General features: G+C 44.7%; 1 protein-coding gene across 1 annotated transcript; it reads left to right on the top strand.

Moving 5' to 3' along the window:
* Positions 1-2,885: 2,885 nt before the first annotated feature.
* LOC115167439 (protein mono-ADP-ribosyltransferase PARP15-like) lies at positions 2,886-8,532 on the top strand. Its single transcript, XM_029721852.1, has 5 exons — positions 2,886-3,225; positions 5,245-5,372; positions 5,627-5,721; positions 6,191-6,273; positions 8,249-8,532. The coding sequence occupies exons 1-5, from the start codon at positions 2,886-2,888 to the stop codon at positions 8,530-8,532; spliced, it is 930 nt and encodes a 309-aa protein (XP_029577712.1).
* The last annotated feature ends 15,606 nt before the right edge of the window (positions 8,533-24,138 follow it).

Raw genomic sequence — 24,138 nt, 5'->3', positions numbered from 1 at the left:
TTTGACTAACACATAATAATACCCCAAATGACATATCACAGATGAAGGGAACATACAGGTTCTCTATGATAATGAGGATATTAATGGTTTATCTTAATATGCAGAACAGTTCCTCACCAACAGCAAGAGCAACAAACACTTCATGAAGCATGGTGTGATTGGCCGGGAGCTGCAACGGTGTCACAGAGTGACAGTGGAGAAGCTCTCCCCTGTCCTAATTGAAGATATCTTGGAGCTCTACTTGGAGACGGGGGGCCAGTGAATAGAATCACTATGATCTCTGAGGAGAAGGCAGCCATCGTCATCTTCCAGGAGCCAAAATGTAAAAACCTGCAGAGTGAATAAACTATTTTGCTTGGGAGATTGACTTGATGATAATAAAAATAATAATAATACAAAAAATATGAATGTGTTCATTTGTTAATATTGTTATTTGTATTTTGGGTACTATTTAATTAACACAATTTGAGGAATTAAACAAATCTTTTGTGTTTAGGTTTTGCACAGTCTTTTATATTGCTACTCTATTTTCTATATCATTTCAGCGGTGGAGACAATAAAAAAATCTAAACCATGTCATTTGCAAAGTCCAAGTCAACGTATCTCTGTACTACGAGTCCTTGGGCACGGTCTTGTATGGCAAGAACAGGCCAATGTGGAAGCTGCCTGAAGCCTTCACAGAGAGGTTGCATCCTGCTTTATGGTCATTACTTTCCATGAAGAGACAGTTGTCCCCCATCAATGACCAGATGAAGCGCCACTTCTGTCAGGTGGACATTGACAGTGCTGAGGTCAAACTCAGCCCTCTACCTAACCTGCTGAACACATTGACAGATGGAAACAGAATGCCTTGAACGTCTTCCATAACATCACGGCCCAATATGAGTGTTGTTCAAGTGCCCCAGTGTGGGAGGCAGTGGAGAAGGAAGTCCGCTCGGTGGTGAAAGAGGATGCTGTCCTGCTGATGGAGGCATCCAGAGGGGCTCTGACAGTGGCGGGCCTGGCTGAAGACACAAAGCGGCTCAGGCGGCCGGTGGAGAGCCTCATGAAGAGGGCCATGAGTCACATACAGAGGCAGAGGGACAGCGTCTCACAGGAGATGGAGGTGTCCCCTGCCATGTTCTACATCCTGCAGCAGGAAGGACTGCTGAAGTGTAACAGGGTTGGTTATGTTTCCACTTGCCTCTAAAGAAATGTGTACTTAATGTTCAAGCATTCGTATTGGTTGGTTCAACTGATGACAATAAGGTGTGTTGTGATTGGCCCCGCTTGCAGATAGGGGGAGATTGCGAATGTCAGGTCTTCCCAGTATGAAAATGTGATGCAAGGGGTAGGTCACATTCTGAATACTGTTTTATATTTTATATTTTACAATGTGTACAAGTTTGCTGTACGTTACTGATTTATACATGTGTGGGTATATGGTACCTGTTAGGGATTGAGGGGCTTTCTGGGATGTGCTTTGGCATATGATTGCTGTAGATAAGTGTGTTAGCTAGCATACACCGTTGTAATGGTCACATAAGCCCACTGCTAACACAGTTGTCTTCATGCTACAGATTTTGCCATCGACAGCCATCAGTATCATTAAGCCCTGCACAACTACCGTGCTGTTTCTCATTTAACAACAGGAATAAATGATGCTTAACTGGGACCACTGGCTGATGTGATTTATTTGGAGAAAACACAACGCAAGGAGAGTACGATATACATCTGTTACAGAAGCGCGCAGCAGATGAAGACCCAGATATGGGTCTCTCCTACAGAGACGACACCAAGAAGCTGGTTCTCTCAGGTCTTGTCGCAGAGGTGTACAAGTTGCAGAACTGGATCCTGGAGAGGAGCTCAGAATGAGGAAGAAGCAGCTGAAGCTGGACCCTCACATCCTGGACTTCCTGAGGTCAGTCCACAGTATGGAGATGTCCCAGGACCTGTTCACGTCCCGGCGCTGTGTATAGCATGGAGGGTGGAGAGGTGCTTCTGACTGGCAGCTCAGAGCAGATGGTGAAGACTGCCCTGTCCATGCAGAGCCTCGTGGTGAAGTTCCAGGATGTGTTGAGGATGCCTGGGTGGAAGGATCTGAACAGCCACCTGGTGGATGCACACAACTCCCCAAAGAAGAAAACTGTGGGGATAAAGCTCCATCCAGAGAGCAGAGACAGAATGATTGTCTCTGGCTTTCTGGACCAGGTCAAAGAGGTCAGCAACTTTCTGGAGGATTTGTTGAAAACTACTCTGTGTCAAGTCCTGTGCCGTGGTTAAATTCATCCAGGAGAAAAAATATCAGAACTGGAGACATTTTGTCAAGCGTGATGAGGTGAATGTCCGTTTTGACCCCAAAAGGCCCAGAATCATCCTCTCAGGGGCCTGTCTCTATGTCAAGATGGCCAAGGGATTCTTTCAGAAGATGGCGCTGCCTTCTGCACTGATGAGCTCACCATCATGAAGTCTGGAGCAAGGAAGTATTTCCAAGAGCAGGAGAGCATATTTGTATCCATGGCGATGAAGGAGCATGGATGTGTGGTGTTTCTGCAGGAGGATTACATACTGGAGAACGAGTGTGTGAGTGTTATGAGTCAGCTACTAAGGGGACGAGAGGGAGTGGAGGAGGACATTTTCACCAAGGTCAAAGGTCAGTGAATATGAAAGTGTGTGAGGTAGAAGACAATGTGAGGTCTAAATGTAAACCACAATACACAAGTTTTATCATGGTGTTGATGTTTTTTTCTGCCATTTCTTCCACAAAATAGATGACTTTATGGGACCCAGTGATGGAAGCTTTGGCAATGAGAACTTTGTCATCAAGGGTGAGGAGTTTGCTCCAACTGTGTGCAGAGATCCCCCAAGCTGTGAGTCATACCCGGCACTGGGTTGAAAACCGTATCATGAAGGAGCAAACTGAGAGAATCATCAAGGACCCACACATCAGCCAGCTGACTGTCAGGATCCGCCTGGAGATGATGGGCCCCGACTCCCGGATCTGTCTGGAGGGCCTGAGCCGTGATGTGCTTACTGCAGACGGAATCATCAGGGACATGGTTGTGGAAAGGAAAGAGAACGTCAGACGATCAGTCTACCTGTTGAGCAGTCTGGGAGGATGGCAGAACCAAGACCACAATGTTAATAATGAGGCTAATGTCCTGCACAGAAAAGCTTCCAACATAAAGGGCAGAAGAGAAATGGAGTTATTGAGAAAACAACTGAAAGGTGACTCTATTATACACTGCTCAAAAAAATAAAGGGAACACTTAAACAACACAATGTAATTCCAAGTCAATCACACTTCTGTGAAATCAAACTGTCCACTTAGGAAGCAACACTGATTGACAATAAATTTCACATGCTGTTGTGCAAATGGAATAGACAACAGGTGGAAATCATAGGCAATAAGCAAGACACCCCCAATAAAGGAGTGGTTCAGCAGGTGGTGACCACAGACCACTTCTCAGTTCCTATGCTTCCTGGCTGATGTTTTGGTCACTTTTGAATGCTGGCGGTGCTTTCACTCTAGTGGTAGCATGAGACGTTGTCTACAACCCACACAAGTGGCTCAGGTAGTGCAGCTCATCCCGGATGGCACATCAATGCGAGCTGTGGCAAGAAGGTTTGCTGTGTCTGTCAGCGTAGTGTCCAGAGCATGGAGGCGCTACCAGGAGACAGGCCAGTACATCAGGAGACGTGGAGGAGGCCGTAGGAGGGCAACAACCCAGCAGCAGGACCGCTACCTCCGCCTTTGTGCAAGGAGGAGCAGGAGGAGCACTGCCAGAGCCCTGCAAAATCACCTCCAGCAGGCCACAAATGTGCATGTGTCTGCTCAAACGGTCAGAAACAGACTCCATGAGGGTGGTATGAGGGCCTGATCTCCACAGGTGGGGGTTGTGCTTACAGCCCAACACCATGCAGGACGTTTGGCATTTGCCAGAGAACACCAAGATTGGCAAATTCGCCACTGGCGCCCTGTGCTCTTCACAGATGAAAGCAGGTTCACACTGAGCACGTGACAGACGTGACAGAGTCTGGAGACGCCGTGGAGAACGTTCTGCTGCCTGCAACATCCTCCAGCATGACCGGTTTGGCGGTGGGTCAGTCATGGTGTGGGGTGGCATTTCTTTGGGGGGCCGCACAGCCCTCCATGTGCTCGCCAGAGGTAGCCTGACTGCCATTAGGTACCGAGATGAGATCCTCAGACCCCTTGTGAGACCATATGCTGGTGCGGTTGGCCCTGGGTTCCTCCTAATGCAAGACAATGCTAGACCTCATGTGGCTGGAGTGTGTCAGCAGTTCCTGCAAGATGAAGGCATTGATGCTATGGACTGGCCCGCCCGTTCCCCAGACCTGAATCCAATTGAGCACATCTGGGACATCATGTCTCACTCCATCCACCAAAGCCACGTTGCACCACAGACTGTCCAGGAGTTGGCGGATGCTTTAGTCCAGGTCTGGGAGGAGATCCCTCAGGAGACCATCCGCCACCTCATCAGGAGCATGCCCAGGCGTTGTAGGGAGGTCATACAGGCACGTGGAGGCCACACACACTACTGAGCCTCATTTTGACTTGTTTTAAGGACATTACATCAAAGTTGGATCAGCCTGTAGTGTGGTTTTCCACTTTAATTTTGAGTGTGACTCCATATCCAGACCTCCATGGGTTGATAAATTGGATTTCCATTGATTATTTTTGTGTGATTTTGTTGTCAGCACATTCAACTATGTAAAGAAGAAAGTATTTAATAAGATTATTTATTTCATTCAGATCTAGGATGTGTTGTTTAAGCGTTCCCTTTATTTTTTTGAGCAGTGTATATTCTCATCTGTATGAATTAAATGTATAAATAAATTAAAGTATTAAACTCAGTGAGATCTAATATAACATAATTAGTTTAAATATGTTGTAACGTTTAATCTTTATTTAACTAGGCAAGTCAGTTAAGAATAAGTTCTTATCTACAATGAGAGCCTACCCCGGCCAAATCCGGATGACGCTGGGCCAATTGTGTGCTGCCCTTTGGGACTCCCAATCACGGCCGGATGTGATTCAGCCTGGATTTGAACCAGGGACTGTAGTGACACCTCTTATACTGAGATGCAGTGCCTTAGACCGCTGTACCACTCAGGAGCCCATACTGTAGGAATATGTACAGAATTGATACTTTTTTAATGACAGCCTTTATTGTGTCATGAATTGTCCATGAATTGTCCATGAATTGTCCGAACTGTCTGTCTTCTGTCCAGGTGACACCTTAGTGCCTACACACTGGGACGACATGAAGGGTTCCTTCTTAAAGTTGGTCAATCTGTCTCCAAGATTCAGGGAATACAATGATGTGAAGGCTGAGTGTGTGAAGACAGGGATCAACCTAACCATTGTTAAAGTATGTTCAATTTAAGGTTAATGGAAACTTAAGATCATGTCGTTACTGGAGAATATTGGAGTTAAAAGCAAGAGGTTATGTAAATTGTTGCTTGAATTTCACTACCTAGCTCAACTCCCTAGCTGGCAATTTTGTCTAAACCAGTTAAAGATGTCAGTTGTTATTTCCTTACTGTCCATAAAATCCCTTGTGGCACTTCAGTAAAAATATATAACATTCAAACTTTTTGTTGTATTTTTTTCTCATATTGGTAGATTGAACAAGTCCAGAACGAGATACTGTGGAAGAACTATCAGATACAGAAGAAACAGATGGAGGAGAAGAACAATCACTACAACAACGAGAGACTGCTCTTCTACGGCACCAGTTCAAACTACATCAGTCAGATCACTACAACAACGAGAGACTGCTCTTCTACGGCACCAGTTCAAACTACATCAGTCAGATCACTACAACAACGAGAGACTGCTCTTCTACGGCACCAGTTCAAACTCCATCAGTCAGATCACTACAACAACGAGAGACTGCTCTTCTACGGCACCAGTTCAAACTCCATCAGTCAGATCACTACAACAACGAGAGACTGCTCTTCTACGGCACCAGTTCAAACTCCATCAGTCAGATCACTACAACAACGAGAGACTGCTCTTCCATGGCACCAGTTCAAACTCCATCAGTCAGATCACTACAACAACGAGAGACTGCTCTTCTACGGCACCAGTTCAAACTCCATCAGTCAGATCACTACAACAACGAGAGACTGCTCTTCTACGGCACCAGTTCAAACTCCATCAGTCAGATCACTACAACAACGAGAGACTGCTCTTCTACGGCACCAGTTCAAACTCCATCAGTCAGATCAACAATCATGGCCTCAATTGCAGCTACGAAGGAACACATGGTATGAAAACAGGAATGGGAGTTCTCCTCATGGTATTTTGATAAGATGTACAGTACCAGTCAAAAGTTTGGACACACCTACTCATTCAAGGGTTTACAGTGAGGGAAAACAGTATTTGATCCCCTGCTGATTTTGTACGTTTGCCCACTGACAAAGAAATGATCAGTCTATAATTTTAATGGTAGGTTTATTTGAACAGTGAGAGACAGAATAACAACAAAAAAATCCAGAAAAACGCATGTCAAAAATGTTATAAATTGATTTGCATTTTAATGAGGGAAATAAGAATTTGACCCCCTCTCAATCAGAAAGATTTCTGGATCCCAGGTGTCTTTTATACAGGTAACGAGCTGAGATTAGGAGCACACTCTTAAAGGGAGTGCTCCTAATCTCAGTTTGTTACCTGTATAAAAGACACCTGTCCACAGACGCAATCAATCAGATTCCAAACTCTCCACCATGGCCAAGACCAAAGAGCTCTCCAAGGATGTCAGGGACAAGATTGTAGACCTACACAAGGCTGCAATGGGCTACAAGACCATCACCAAGCAACTTGGTGAGAAGGTGACAACATTTGGTGCGATTATTCGCAAATTATAAGAAACACAAAAGAACTGTCAATCTCCCTCGGCCTGGGGCTCCATGCAAGATTTCACCTCGTGGAGTTGCAATGATCATGAGAACGGTGAGGAATCATCCCAGAACTACACGGGAGGATCTTGTCAATGATCTCAAGGCAGCTGGGACCATAGTCACCAAGAAAACAATTGGTAACACACTACACCGTGAAGGACTGAAATCCTGCAGCGCCCGCAAGGTCCCCCTGCTCAAGAATACATATACATGCTCGTCTGAAGTTTGCCAATGAACATCTGAATGATTCAGAGGACAACTGGGTGAAAGTGTTGTGGTCAGATGAGACCAAAATGGAGCTCTTTGGCATCAACTCAACTCGCTGTGTTTGGAGGAGGAATACTGCCTATGACCCCAAGAACACCATCCCTAATGCCAAACATGGAGGTGGAAACATTATGCTTTGGGGGTGTTTTTCTGCTAAAGGGACAACTTCACCGCATCAACGGGACGATGGACGGGACCATGTACCGTCAAATCTTGGGTGAGAACCTCCTTCCCTCAGCCAGGGCATTGAAAATGGGTCGTGGATTGGTATTCCAGCATGACAATGACCCAAAACACACGGCCAAGGCAACAAAGGAGTGGCTCAAGAAGAAGCACATTAAGGTCCTGGAGTGGCCTAGCCAGTCTCCAGACTTTAATCCCATAGAAAATCTGTGGAGGGAGCTGAAGGTTAGAGTTGCCAAACGTCAGCCTCGGAACCTTAATTACTTGGAGAATATCTGCAAAGAGGAGTGGGATAAAATCCCTCCTGAGATGTGTGCAAACCTGGTGGCCAACTACAAGAAACATCTGACCTCTGTGATTGCCAACAAGGGTTTTGCCACCAAGTACTAAGTCATGATTTGCAGAGGGGTCAAATACTTATTTCCCTCATTAAAATGCAAATCAATTTATAACATTTTTGACATGCGTTTTTCTGGATTTTTTTGTTGTTATTCTGTCTCTCACTGTTCAAATAAACCTACCATTAAAATTATAGACTGATCATTTCTTTGTCAGTGGGCAAACGTACAAAATCAGCAGGGGATCAAATACTTTTTTCCCTCACTGTATCTTTATTTTAACTTTTTTCTACAATATATTTTGATTTGTTTAACACTATTTTGGTTACTACATGATTTCATATGTGTTATTTCATAGTTTTGATGTCTTCACAATTATTCTGCAATGTAGAAAATATTAAAAATAAAGAAAAACCCTTGAATGAGTATGTGTCCAAACTTTTGACTGGTACTGTACTTTTACTGGAATAGAGGTGCTGCCTAAAATAAGGACATTTTTGATCAGCCTTGTGTAATACACATGTTCAACTATTAACAAGAATGTTTTTCTCCAGGAGCTGAAATTGCAATTGGATCTTACTTCGCCGTAAACCCATTGTTTTCACCAAGAGGATACGTCCCACCTGATGCACAAGGGTTCAAGTGCATGTACCTGGCCAGGGTTCTTGTTGGAGACTACACTCAGGGACACCCAGGCTGGATTATTCCCCCTGCCAAACCTTCAGGGAGGTGTGCTGACTTGTACGACAGTGTCACAGATAACACCTCCATTCCAACCACGTTTTTAATCTTCAATGATGTGCAGGCTTATCCAGAGTTCCTTATAACATTTAATTAGATTTAGTTGTTGGCTACACCGTATTTACAATAAATACTAATCCTTCATAGTGAAAAATGTATTGCATATATCTATTTAAATGTCTTTAAAGTTACAGCCATGTATGTGATTAGACAACATTAGCCAGTCCTGATACTGACCATTACTGGTATAACTTTGGTTACAAATCTACTGCTTTGAGGATAATAATAAAATAAACTATTTTGTGTGAGTAGTTGGGTAACCTATTGTGTTTGCAAAAAAAATGGAATTTCCGTTTTCTCTGTATAGTGGATTAATAAATAACTTCTGTTTTATGGAAAGATCGTCAATCTCCTGTGTTTGATTAATGTTCAGTTACAGTCAGTTTGGTAGACATTTATCTATGCTATTTTTAATGATTCCCCAATTACTGAATCTTTTTGTTGCTGTTGCATCTGAATTGCTGATTAAAAGTTGTACTTTCACCATCTTTTAGATGCACTATTGTAAAGTGGTTGTTCCACTGGATATCTTAAGGTGAATGCACCAATTTGTAAGTCGCTCTGGATAAGAGCGTCTGCTAAATGACTTAAATGTAAATGTAAATGTAATCTGATCTGTATTTGGGGCCTTTGCAGAGCTGTGATAGTACAGCCTCCTAACCTGAAGGGGGCCCCATTGGTCAAATGATGAGTGACAAAACCTTATCTCGCCTATCCATATGGAATTGTATCACACACACACACGCACACGCACTCACACACAAATAAACGATAACTTCAAGTACGCAAACTCAACACAGGCTGGTGATGCAGTGCTGCAGCATTTGTAATTCTATGACTTCAGTTTGCATATAATATACTGGAAATGCATTGTAACAACTTTGTAAAAGAGTTTGGCTACGATGGCCGGGAATCAAACCTGGGTTAACTGGGGGGGGGGGGGGGGGGGGGGGGTGCTTTAGGCAGGAGCCCCGTTGACTGAGCTGACATCCACCATGTCTACACAACACAGACAGGACGTTGTACAGAGCCCAAGGACAGAATGTCTGTTCTATTATGTTCAGTGTGATGGGACACATTAAATAGGGAGACAGAGGAGCATCATTGGGTCCATATCCACCATTACTCATACAGTAGCCTTGGTCTCAGACAGAGGAAGTCACATTGAACAGTGGGTTTAGTGAGGAGGTTTTGGGGAACAAATGCCCAGGTCCACTGTAAACTCCCAACATCCTACAGAACAATTACATTGTTAAATTGCGGTCGTATAAATTGTTAAATTGCAGTAGTAGAAATTGTTAAATTGCAATAGTAGAAATCACGTGTCCCAACCCACTGGGCACACACTGGTTGAACCAATGTTGTTTCAATGTAATTCTTCAACGGATTGCGACATGGAATCAACGTGTACAGCAGGGATCATCAACTAGATTCAGCAGCAGGGATCATCAACCAGTACAGTAGGGATCATCAACCAGTACAGTAGGGATTATCAACCAGTACAGCAGGGATCATCAACCAGTACAGTAGGGATTATCAACCAGTACAGCAGGGATCATAAACCAGTACAGTAGGGATTATCAACCAGTACAGCAGGGATCATCAACCAGTACAGCAGGGATCATCAACCAGTACAGTAGGGATTATCAACCAGTACAGCAGGGATCATCAACCAGTACAGCAGGGATCATCAACCAGTACAGCAGGGATCATCAACCAGTACAGCAGGGATTATCAACCAGTACAGCAGGGATCATCAACCAGTACAGCAGGGATCATCAACCAGTACAGTAGGGATTATCAACCAGTACAGCAGGGATCATCAACCAGTACAGCAGGGATTATCAACCAGTACAGCAGGGATCATAAACCAGTACAGCAGGGATCATAAACCAGTACATTAGGGATCATCAACTAGATTCAGCAGCAGGGATCATCAACCAGTACAGTAGGGATCATCAACCAGTACAGTAGGGATTATCAACCAGTACAGCAGGGATCATCAACCAGTACAGTAGGGATTATCAACCAGTACAGCAGGGATCATAAACCAGTACAGTAGGGATTATCAACCAGTACAGCAGGGATCATCAACCAGTACAGCAGGGATCATCAACCAGTACAGTAGGGATTATCAACCAGTACAGCAGGGATCATCAACCAGTACAGCAGGGATCATCAACCAGTACAGCAGGGATCATCAACCAGTACAGCAGGGATTATCAACCAGTACAGCAGGGATCATAAACCAGTACAGCAGGGATCATAAACCAGTACATTAGGGATCATCAACTAGATTCAGCAGCAGGGATCATCAACCAGTACAGTAGGGATCATCAACCAGTACAGTAGGGATTATCAACCAGTACAGCAGGGATCATCAACCAGTACAGTAGGGATTATCAACCAGTACAGCAGGGATCATAAACCAGTACAGTAGGGATTATCAACCAGTACAGCAGGGATCATCAACCAGTACAGCAGGGATCATCAACCAGTACAGTAGGGATTATCAACCAGTACAGCAGGGATCATCAACCAGTACAGCAGGGATCATCAACCAGTACAGCAGGGATCATCAACCAGTACAGCAGGGATCATCAACCAGTACAGCAGGGATCATAAACCAGTACAGCAGGGATCATCAACCAGTACAGCAGGGATCATCAACCAGTACAGCAGGGATCATCAACCAGTACAGCAGGGATTATCAACCAGTACAGCAGGGATCATAAACCAGTACAGCAGGGATCATAAACCAGTACATTAGGGATCATCAACTAGATTCAGCAGCAGGGATCATCAACCAGTACAGTAGGGATCATCAACCAGTACAGTAGGGATTATCAACCAGTACAGCAGGGATCATCAACCAGTACAGTAGGGATTATCAACCAGTACAGCAGGGATCATCAACCAGTACAGTAGGGATTATCAACCAGTACAGCAGGGATCATCAACCAGTACAGCAGGGATCATCAACCAGTACAGTAGGGATCATCAACCAGTACAGCAGGGATCATCAACTAGATTCAGCTGCAGGGATCATCAACCAGTACATTAGGGATCATCAACTAGATTCAGCAGTAGGGATCATCAACCAGTACATTAGGGATTCTCAACTAGATTCAGCAGCAGGGATCATCAACCAGTACATTAGGGATCATCAACCAGTACAGTAGGGATCATCAACCAGTACAGCATGGATCATCAACCAGTAGAGCAGGGATCATCAACCAGTACAGCAGGGATCATCAACCAGTACAGCAGGGATCATCAACCAGTACAGTAGGGATTATCAACCAGTACAGCAGGGATCATCAACCAGTACAGCAGGGATCATCAACCAGTACAGCAGGGATCATCAACCAGTACAGCAGGGATCATCAACCAGTAGAGCAGGGATCATCAACCAGTACATTAGGGATTCTCAACTAGATTCAGCAGCAGGGATCATCAACCAGTACATTAGGGATTCTCAACTAGATTCAGCAGCAGGGATCATCAACCAGTACATTAGGGATCATCAACTAGATTCAGCAGTAGGGATCATCAACCAGTACAGCAGGGATCATAAACCAGTACAGTAGGGATCATCAAACAGTGCATTAGGGATCATCAACTAGATTCAGCTGCAGGACGATATTTTATTGAGTGGCTGGTCAGGAGGCCAGAGCATACAGTTACAAATCATTTGTATTCTGTAAATTTGGTTGGGGAACCCTGCGGTATTGTTTTCATCTAATTTCAACCAGTGCCATGGACATTGAAATTAAGTTAAAATTTCAACTTAAATACATTGACACAGGGCTGGATTCAATCAGTTCTGATAACCGACAACAGCATAGCAGTTTCATTGTTTTTTACTTCTGCGACATCGGAGGTGTCAAATCAGCAAACGGCTCCCGGCGTTATACCTATCGCGGATATCGCCATTGGATGTGCTGAGTTGCGTTAGTAATAATCCCATGTGGCCTTGTTACAAGTTGGAACCCTAGAATGTGTTGTAATAATCTACACCTCCATTAGGCTGATATACACTGATATACACTGATATACACTGCATGACCAACAGTATGTGGACACCTCCTCAACGAACATCTCATTCCAAATTCATCGATATCAATATGGAGTTGGTCCCCCCTTAATGCACAGGGAACTGGTACATCATCAGTGCCTGTGCAATCTTTACAAAGTCTCATATTACCCCTGTTTAAGAGACTGAGGACATCAAGACACTGTTTTGGAATCAGTAAAAAAGCTATTGGGTCTGTCATCTTTCTGCAGGGGACATTGAGACACTGATTAGGGGTCAGTGAAAAAGCTGTTGAGTCTAAAGAGGGGGCTCAGTACATGACCAAAAGTATGTGGACACCTGCTCGTCCAACATCTCATTCCAAAATCATGGGCATTAATATGGAGTTGGTCCCCCCTTTGCTGCCATAACAGCCTCCACTCTTCTGGGAAGGCTTTCCACAAGATGTTGGAACGTTGCTGCGGGGACTGGCTTCCAGTCAGCCACAAGAGTTCCAATTCATCCCAAAAGTGTTCGATGGGGTTGAGGTCAGGGCTCTGTTCAGGCCAGTCAAGTTCTTCCACACCGATCTCGACAAACCATTTCTATATGGACCTCGCTTTGTGCACAGGGGCATTGCCATGCTGAAACAGGAAAGGACCTTCCCCAAACTGTTGCAACAAAGTTCAAAGCACGTTGAAAGTCACTGAGCTCTTCAGTAAGAACATTCTTATACCAATGTTTGTCTATGGAGATTGCATGGTTGTGTGCTCGATTTTATACACTGTCAGCAATGGGTGTGGCTGAAATAGCCGAATCCACTAATTTGAAGGGTTGTCCACACACTTTTGTATATAGTGTAAATCATTATTTGATTTTGATGTGAGTGTCATTATTTCTTGTTGTAAACTTCTTACGCAAGTGAATCAGGTGTGGCTTCGTGTCAATGACCACACAAGCAGCCGGTCACCAATTTCACAGCTCTAATGCTACACCTGCGACACGTATAAACAACAGCTATGCAGGTGTCGGCAATCACCGGTTAAGGCTTGATCTGATTGAATCTAGGTCCTAACCTGACTAACAGAGTGTTGCATACATTTCATTTCAACATAATCATCACAACTATGTATATCATGAAATTGCATTGAAAAATTCCACACAGAAATGTAAAATATATTTTTCATCCGATATTGAATATACAGGATGAATAATTATGTTGAATGTCATATTTGGTTAGACACATTTTATTTGAACTTGTTTCAAAGTTGATAGTAAAATGTCCTGTTTGAATCAACATTTAAGGACATTATCAGGAAGCGCTGGTACATTATTGATACTGACCCACTATTGAAACCCATTTTTAAATATCCCCCACGTATGGTCTTTAAAAAGAACCCCAAACGTGAGAGACGTTGTGGTTAAATCTGATTACCTAGAAGAGAATAGGGAAACTTGCTTGGACAAATGCAAATCATTTAAACACCCCCACAAAGGACAAAGATTTATGATCAAAGGTTTTTAACAATCACCTGCATGTCCACCAATGTTGTTTACATGTTGAAATGTCCTTGTGGTCTGTCTTACGTAGGGAAAACCCCTAGAAGCCTTAAGACACGGATCAGTGAGCACCGCAGCAATATACAGACAGGTGAGACAAAGAATCCGGTTGCTGCTCATCTTGTACAAGCTGGACATTCTATTGGTTCTCTGAGATACATTGGAATAGAAATGGCCAAGATGTCATGCAGGGGAGGGGACATTGAGAGGAAACGTCTTCAAAGGGAGTCTTTCTGGATCCACAGGCTCAACACACTGTCTCCTCTTGGCCTTAACGAGGAGTTTGACTTGAAGCCGTTTTAATAGTTTCAAAATGTCCAAAATATTGTTTAAAAAAAAAATCCTAATTGAAAATTGTATGTGTATGTATATTACTGTAAATATTGATCACATTCCTTGTGTATGGTCCTACATTTTGATATATTAAATGTTAATATTGTGAACCTATGTTATACATTTTTTACCTTCTGTTTCAGGAAGTGAAGTATTTGTATTTATTAATGATCCCCATTAGTTCCTGCCAAAGCAGCAGCTACTCTTCTTGTAGTTTATTATGGATCCCCATTAGTTCCTGCCAAAGCAGCAGCTGCTCTTCCTGGGGTTTATTATGGATCCCCATTAGTTCCTGCCAAGGCAGCAGCTACTCTTCCTGAGGTTTATTATAGATCCCCATTAGTTCCTGCCAAGGCAGCATTTACTCTTCCTGGGGTTTATTATGGATCACCATTAGTTCCTGCCAAGGCAGCAGCTACTCTTCCTGGGGTTTATTATGGATCCCCATTAGTTCCTGCCAAGGCAGCAGCTACTCTTCCTGGGGTTTATTGTGGATCCCCATTAGTTCCTGCCAAGGCAGCAGCTACTCTTCCTGGGGTTTATTATGGATCCCCAATAGTTCCTGCCAAAGCAGAAGCTACTCTTCCTGGGGTCCAGCAAAATTAAGGCAGTTAATACAATTTTAAAACATTACAATACATTCACAGATTTCACAACACAGTGTGTGCATTCAGGCCCCAACTCCACCACTACCACATATCTACATTACTAAATCCATGTGTATGTATAGTGCGTATGTTATCGTATGTGTGTATGCATGGGTCTGTGCCAATGTTTGTGTTGCTTCACAGTCTGTTCCATAAGATGTCACTGAGTACTGCCCCCATATATAGGACCTTCCACCCCCACCTGGGATATGGATGCCTGATGAAGACCTAAGGGTCAAAACGTTGTTAAAAATAAATATCACCTGGGAGCAGGAGCAGCAGTGGGCAGCGTTTTCCTTTCTGTTTTCCATGTGTTTGCCTACAACTCCAGCACCTGCAGAAAGTACCTGGATGTGTTTATGTTCTTCAGCTTTTGTACATGTTTGAATCAACGCCATTGGTTCAATGTCTTGCTATCAACCTTCCTGAGTAATCGATCATTCCATTCTCCCCAAAATCTTCTTATAAGATCCCCCTCAAATGCCAGTTGAATTAGTTGAGCTTTCCTGGGGTGTAGCATGCTTCTTCTATGCTGACTGAACACATTTGTCAAAGTGGAAAATGAGTTCTCATGTAGATGTGGACACCTCAAAATCAATCCGTGTGTGAGTGCAGTAAGCACGGTCGGCATAGCGGAGAGAGGCCCAGAGAATCATTGCTGGATATCAAGTGGGGTCCATTTGTCCTCAATGGAGCCGGAGCGGGAGATTTCAGTTTGCAAAAACTTACGAGTAACACTAAACTCAACTTCCACCAAATCTATTTCGCTTAGATCCAGAAGTGGTTTGACATTTTTCACATCTAGAAAATAATGGCTCTCTGGGTCAAGGGCACACAGGGCCTCCACTAGTTAGCTGTTGCGCTCTCTGAATCGTTCTGACATTTCACCAAGGACAGCATCCAGCATCTTTTACAGTCTGTTCTCCTCTGCTGGCCTATTGTACTACCCACCACGTATTGCTGGAGAGATGTATTTCCGTAACTTTGTTGTTTGTTTGGAGCTGGTGGTACGTCAGTGCCACTGGCACTGAGCTGCGTCCAAATTTCTTTGAACTCGCTGTCACACCTCAGTTTCTTGACCCACTCCAACGCACTGCGGACCACTTTGACTCCAGTGAAGATATCTTTTTCCTGGAGTCATTTGTTTGAAGGATGGAGAAGAAAGAGGATTCTGTGCACCATCATGGGGGCTGTCACCGCCTTCAGCAGCCCTGTAGCCTCCAGCCTTACTTCTGTGTTGTAGAACGTGAGCATTCGATGTGAGAAAGGAACTTCACAATGCTGTCACAACTTTGAACAACCACTGACACAGTAGCCAGGTGTCCCCTTCTCCTTTTTCTTTGTTTGGGTAATTTGGTGAAGCCAATTTCTGAAATCCATCGTGGCAGTGGCAGATTAGCTGATTCCAGCTAGCCAAATAGGCTAAGGCTAATAACACTAAAGCTATTAACAGATAGCTAAATAGGCTAAGGCTAATAACACTAAAGCTATTAACAGATAGCTAAATAGTTTAAGGCTAATAACACTGAAGCTTTAACAGCTAGCTAAATAGGCTAAGGCTAATAACACTAAGGCTTTAAACAACTGTAGTGGTGGGTATGAGGCAGAGTTGACTGAAGCAGCTTGACCCCGGCCTTATAAATGAAAATGTAATATTACAGGTGGAGGCGTGTCACGTTATTATTCACTTAGCTTACCACAGATGAGAAGCGTTTTTTCCTGCTTTTTATGGAAACACAAAGATGTCATGCCTAACCGCCCCAGTGGCTAATCTGGCTGTGTCTGTGTGTGTGTGTGTGTGTGTGTGTGTGTGTGTGTGTGTGTGTGTGTGTGTGTGTGTGTGTGTGTGTGTGTGTGTGTGTGTGTGTGTGTGTGTGTGTGTGTGTGTGTGTGTGTGTGTGTTGGGGGTGTAGTGTCCGTTTTGAGAGATAGGACATGTTCAATAATTTCTAAAGCTTGATCCCAGCACCACAGTTAGTATTGGAGCCTGGAGGTGGTGCCTAAGAGACATCAGAGGAGACTTGGGACGAAGATCTCTGGAGACATGGCAAAGCACCTGATCTCTGGAGACATGGCAAAGCACCTGATCTCTGGAGACATGGCAAAGCACCTGATCTCTGGAGACATGGCAAAGCACCTGATCTCTGGAGGCATGGCAAAACACCTGATCTCTGGAGACATGGCAAAGCACCTGATCTCTGGAGACATGGCAAAGCACCTGATCTCTGGAGACATGGCAAAGCACCTGATCTCTGGAGGCATGGCAAAGCACCTGATCTCTGGAGACATGGCAAAGCACCTGATCTCTGGAGACATGGCAAAGCACCTGATCTCTGGAGACATGGCAAAGCACCTGATCTCTGGAGACATGGCAAAGCACCTGATCTCTGGAGACATGGCAAAGCACCTGATCTCTGGAGACATGGCAAAGCACCTGATCTCTGGAGACATGGCAAAGCACCTGATCTCTGGAGGCATGGCAAAGCACCTGATCTCTGGAGACATGGCAAAGCACCTGATCTCTGGAGACATGGCAAAACACCTGTAAACACTCTCTAGCATTCCCAACTTCAACGCAACTCTTGGGGGGGTTCAAAACTATTCTGAAAATAACATTTCTTGATCAACTATTGGCCTTGCCAAACTTCAATTGAACAAAGTTGGGTATATGTTAAGCTCTGACTTCAAGGGCTGTTCGATATACGGACTCTCTCTCACACACACACACACACACACACACACACACACACACACACACACACACACACACACACAAACACACACACACACACACGGAAGTAACACACTCTTAAACTTTCTGAAAATCACCCTCACCCTCTCCAGTGTAAGTTGTGCAGGGCCCTGAGCCAAATATAAGCTTTTGTTGATGGGCTACGGAGTAGAAAAATGATTTTCTGCTGCGGCTTCCTCCTGGGTGAGTGGAGCGGGCTGTTAAAGAGGATTAAAGAGTCTGTCTGCTGTTAATGGATCCCTGTCTTCATTAACATAGAGAACCTGTGGAGCCAAATATCGTAAAGGCTTTCTCTGTCGGTCTCTCCCTCTGTCTTCTCTCTCATACAGTAGGTTTTCTCTTTCGGTCTCTCCCTCTGTCTTCTCTCATACAGTAGGCTTTCTCTGTCGGTCTCTCCCTCTGTCTTCTCTCATACAGTAGACTTTCTCTGTTGGTCTCTCCCTCTGTCTTCTCTCTCATACAGTAGGCTTTCTCTGTTGGTCTCTCCCTCTGTCTTCTCTCTCATACAGTAGGCTTTCTCTGTCGGTCTCTCCCTCTGTCTTCTCTCATACAGTAGACTTTCTCTGTTGGTCTCTCCCTCTGTCTTCTCTCTCATACAGTAGGCTTTCTCTGTCGGTCTCTCCCTCTGTCTTCTCTCTCATACAGTATGTTTTCTCTGTCTGTCTCTCCCTCTGTCTTCTCTCTCATACAGTAGGCTTTCTCTGTCTGTCTCTCCCTCTGTCTTCTCTCTCATACAGTATGTTTTCTCTGTCTGTCTCTCCCTCTGTCTTCTCTCTCTCATACAGTATGTTTTCTCTGTCTGTCTCTCCCTCTGTCTTCTCTCTCATACAGTTTGCTTTCTCTGTTGGTCTCTCCCTCTGTCTTCTCTCTCATACAGTATTCTTTCTCTGTCGGTCTCTCCCTCTGTCTTCTCTCTCTCATACAGTATGCTTTCTCTCTTGGTCTCTCCCTCTGTCTTCTCTCTCATACAGTAGGCTTTCTCTGTCGGTCTCTCCCTCTGTCTTCTCTCATACAGTAGACTTTCTCTGTTGGTCTCTCCCTCTGTCTTCTCTCTCATACAGTAGGCTTTCTCTGTTGGTCTCTCCCTCTGTCTTCTCTCTCATACAGTAGGCTTTCTCTGTCGGTCTCTCCCTCTGTCTTCTCTCATACAGTAGACTTTCTCTGTTGGTCTCTCCCTCTGTCTTCTCTCTCATACAGTAGGCTTTCTCTGTCGGTCTCTCCCTCTGTCTTCTCTCTCATACAGTATGTTTTCTCTGTCTGTCTCTCCCTCTGTCTTCTCTCTCATACAGTAGGCTTTCTCTGTCTGTCTCTCCCTCTGTCTTCTCTCTCATACAGTATGTTTTCTCTGTCTGTCTCTCCCTCTGTCTTCTCTCTCATACAGTATGTTTTCTCTGTCTGTCTCTCCCTCTGTCTTCTCTCTCATACAGTATGTTTTCTCTGTCGGTCTCTCCCTCTGTCTTCTCTCTCTCATACAGTATGTTTTCTCTGTCTGTCTCTCCCTCTGTCTTCTCTCTCATACAGTATGCTTTCTCTGTTGGTCTCTCCCTCTGTCTTCTCTCTCATACAGTATTCTTTCTCTGTCGGTCTCTCCCTCTGTCTTCTCTCTCTCATACAGTATGTTTTCTCTCTTGGTCTCTCCCTCTGTCTTCTCTCTCATACAGTAGGCTTTCTCTGTCGGTCTCTCCCGCTGTCTTCTCTTTCATACAGTAGGCTTTCTCTGTTGGTCTCTCCCTCTGTCTTCTCTCTCACAGTATGTTCTCTGTATCTCCCTCTGTCTTCTCTCTCACAGTATGTTCTCTGTATCTCCCTCTGTCTTCTCTCTCACAGTATGTTCTCTGTATCTCCCTCTGTCTTCTCTCTCACAGTATGTTTTCTCTGAATCTCCCTTGTTCGTGACACACATAGAACATATGTCACACACACACTGACTCCCTCTCTCTCTCCCAGTGGTGTAAAGTACTTAATTAAAATCACTTTAAAGTACTACTTAAGGAGTTTTTCAGGGTATCTGTAACTTAATAATATTTTTTAACACCTTTAACTTTTACTTCACTACATTGCTAAAGAAAATAATGTACTTTTTATTCCATACATTTTCACTGACACCCAAAAGTACTCATTACATTTTGAATGCTTAGCAGGACAGGAAAAGGGTCCAATTCACACACTTATTAAGAGATCATTCCTGCTCATCCCTACTGCCTCTGATTTGGCGGAGTCACTAAACACACATGCTTCATTTGTAAGTTATGTGTTGAAGTATCGGAGTGTGCCCCTGACTCTCCGTAAATTACAAAAACAAGACAATCGTGCCGTCTGGTTTGCTTAATATAAGGAATTTGAAATGATTTATACTTTTACTTTCACTTTTGATACTTAAGTATATTTAAAATCAAATACTGTTAAACTTTTACTGAAGTAGTATTTTACTGGGTGACTCACTTTTACTTGAGTCATTTTCTGTTAAGATATATTTACTTTTACTCAAGTATGACAATTGGGTAGTTTTTCCACCACTGATGTCTCCCCATTCGGACAAAATCTCTTTCACATTCACCTGAAGAGTGGAAGGCAATACTTCTCTTGCCGAACAGACCAGAATGGATTTGATTGCCTGAGATCTGTTCTGGTGACATGGAGCACTGAACCAGACAGTGGACACTAACTGTAGCCTCAAACCCTCCTTCCTCCACCTTCCCCAGCACTGCCCATCAACCCAGAGGGGAGTGGGGGAGAGTGACCTCTATGCCTGGCAGCCCCGTGAGTCATGCCTGCGTGTCATTGTGTCTGGGGCAGGGAGGGACAGGATAATGAGAGGTGAAAGGGCAAAACCACGCTCTCTCCTTCTCCATGTGCCCTCTCTGCTCTGTCCCACCGGCAGCTGGGTGAGTTGCCTGCGTCTGGCTTGTAGATAAGTAGAGCCCCTAAGAGGGTCACTCAAATACTCACAATATACACTGGAAATATACGTGTGTGTGTGTGTGTGTGTGTGCGTGCGTGCGTGTGTGTTCAGTATGCACAGTGTAACTGTGTGTGTGTGTGTGTTTTCAGTATGCACAGGGTAACTATGTGTGTGTGTTCAGTATGCACAGGGTAACTGTGTGTGTGTGTGTGTGTTCAGTATGCACAGGGTAACTCTGTGTGTGTGTGTTCAGTATGCACAGGGTACCTCTGTGTGTGTGTTCAGTATGCACAGGGTAACTGTGTGTGTGTGTGTTCAGTATGCACAGGGTAACTGTGTGTGTGTTCAGTATGCACAGGGTAACTGTGTGTGTGTTCAGTATGCACAGGGTAACTGTGTGTGTGTTCAGTATGCACAGGGTAACTGTGTGTGTGTTCAGTATGCACAGGGTAACTGGGTGTGTGTTCAGTATGCACAGGGTAACTGTGTGTGTGTTCAGTATGCACAGGGTAACTGTATGTGTGTTCAGTATGCACAGGGTAACTGTGTGTGTGTGTGTGTGTTCAGTATGCACAGGGTAACTGTGTGTGTGTGTTCAGTATTCACAGGGTAACTGTGTGTGTGTGTGTGTGTGTGTTCAGTATGCACAGGGTAACTGTGTGTGTTCAGTATGCACAGGGTAACTGTGTGTGTGTTCAGTATGCACAGGGTAACTGCATGTGTGTTCAGTATGCACAGGGTAACTGTGTGTGTATGTGTTCAGTATGCACAGGGTAACTGTATGTGTGTTCAGTATGCACAGGGTAACTGTGTGTGTATGTGTTCAGTATGCGCAGGGTAAATGTGTGTGTTTGTGTGTGTTTAGTATGCACAGGGTAACTGTATGTGTGTTCAGTATGCACAGGGTAACTGTGTGTGTGTGTTCAGTATGCACAGGGTAACTGTGTGTGTGTGTGTATGTTCAGTATGCACAGGGTAACTGTGTGTGTGTTTAGTATGCACAGGGTAACTGTGTGTGTGTTCAGTATTCGCAGGGTAACTGTGTGTGTGTGTGTGTGTTCAGTATTCACAGGGTAACTGTGTGTGTGTTCAGTATGCACAGGGTAACTGTGTGTGTGTGTGTTCAGTATGCACAGGGTAACTGTGTGTGTGTGTGTGTGTTCAGTATTCACAAGGTAACTGTGTGTGTGTGTGTTCAGTATGCACAGGGTAACTGTGTGTGTGTGTGTGTGTGTTTGTGTTCAGTATGCACAGGGTAACTGTGTGTGAGTGTGTGTGTGTTCAGTATGCACAGGGTAACTGTATGTGTGTTCAGTATGCACAGGGTAACTGTGTGTGTGTTCAGTATGCACAGGGTAACTGTGTGTGTGTGTGTGTGTTCAGTATGCACAGGGTAACTGTGTGTGTGTTCAGTATGCACAGGGTAACTGTGTGTGTGTTCAGTATGCACAGGGTAACTGTGTGTGTGTGTGTGTGTTCAGTATGCACAGGGTAACTGTGTGTGTGTTCAGTATGCACAGGGTAACTGTGTGTGTGTTCAGTATGCACAGGGTAACTGTGTGTGTGTTCAGTATGCACAGGGTAACTGTGTGTATGTGTGTGTGTTCAGTATGCACAGGGTAACTGTGTGTGTGTTCAGTATGCACAGGATAACTGTGTGTGTGTTCAGTATGCACAGGGTAACTGTGTGTGTGTTCAGTATGCACAGGGTAACTGTGTGTGTGTTCAGTATGCACAGGGTAACTGTGTGTGTGTGTGTGTTCAGTATGCACAGGGTAACTGTGTGTGTGTGTGTGTTCAGTATGCACAGGGTAACTGTGTGTGTGTGTGTGTGTGTGTGTGTGTGTGTGTGTGTGTGTGTGTGTGTGTGTGTGTGTGTGTGTGTGTGTGTGTGTGTGTGTGTGTGTGTTCAGTATGCACAGGGTAACTGTGTGTGTGTGTTCAGTGTGCACAGGGTAACTGTGTGTGTGTGTGTGTGTGTTCAGTATGCACAGGGTAACTGTGTGTGTGTGTGTGTTTAGTATGCACAGGGTAACTGTGTGTGTTTGTGTGTTCAGTATGCACAGGGTAACTGTGTGTGTGTGTTCAGTATGCACAGGGTAACTGTGTGTGTGTGTGTGTGTGTGTTTTCAGTATGCACAGGGTAACTATGTGTGTGTGTTCAGTATGCACAGGGTAACTGTGTGTGTGTTCAGTATGCACAGGGTAACTGTGTGTGTGTTCAGTATGCACAGGGTAACTGTGTGTGTGTTCAGTATGCACAGGGTAACTGTGTGTGTGTTCAGTATGCACAGGGTAACTGTGTGTGTGTTCAGTATGCACAGGGTAACTGTATGTGTGTTCAGTATGCACAGGGTAACTGTGTGTGTGTTCAGTATGCACAGGGTAACTGTGTGTGTGTTCAGTATGCACAGGGTAACTGTGTGTGTGTTCAGTGTGCACAGGGTAACTGTGTGTGTGTGTGTGTGTGTTCAGTATGCACAGGGTAACTGTGTGTGTGTTCAGTATGCACAGGGTAACTGTGTGTGTGTTCAGTATGCACAGGGTAACTGTGTGTGTGTTCAGTATGCACAGGGTAACTGTATGTGTGTTCAGTATGCACAGGGTAACTGTGTGTGTGTTCAGTATGCACAGGGTAACTGTGTGTGTGTTCAGTATGCACAGGGTAACTGTGTGTGTGTTCAGTATGCACAGGGTAACTGTGTGTGTGTTCAGTATGCGCAGGGTAACTGTGTGTGTGTGTTCAGTATGCACGAGGTAACTGTGTGTGTGTTCAGTATGCACAGGGTAACTGTGTGTGTGTTCAGTATGCACAGGGTAACTGTGTGTGTGTTCAGTATGCACAGGGTAACTGTGTGTGTGTGTGTGTTCAGTATGCACAGGGTAACTGTGTGTGTTCAGTATGCACAGGGTAACTGTATGTGTGTTCAGTATGCACAGGGTAACTGTGTGTGTGTTCAGTATGCGTGCTGTGCCCTACCTGGCCTGCAGTAGTCAGTAGAGCTGTCTGTCGGGGACGGCATGCCTGTCTCCAGCCTCCTGCTTTATTAGGAGATGTTAATCCTGTCCTCACCCCTCTCTCTCATCTCCCTTTGTTCAGAAGCTCCTGGGGATCCAAAAGAGTTGTGTTTTTGTAGTTACTGCTCTGTGAAACGTGTCTGGAGAGACGGAGGAAGGAGGTATAGAGGGAGGGAGGATGAGAGGGAGAATGAGGGGAGTTAGGGAGGATGAGAGGAGGGAGGATGAGAGGATGAGAGGAGGGAGGATGAGGGAGAGACGATGAGGGGGAGAATGAGGGGAGTTAGGGAGGATGAGAGGAGGGAGGATGAGGGATGGAGGATGAGGGTTAGAATGAGGGGAGTTAGGGAGGATGAGAGGAGGGAGGATGAGGGAGAGAGGATGAGGGGGAGAATGAGGGGAGTTAAGGAGGATGA

The sequence above is a fragment of the Salmo trutta genome, chromosome 29, assembly GCF_901001165.1.
Source record: "Salmo trutta chromosome 29, fSalTru1.1, whole genome shotgun sequence".
Taxonomy (NCBI): domain Eukaryota; kingdom Metazoa; phylum Chordata; class Actinopteri; order Salmoniformes; family Salmonidae; genus Salmo; species Salmo trutta.
Note: the sequence above shows the minus strand (reverse complement) of the source record. Positions and strands in the feature narration are given on the sequence as shown.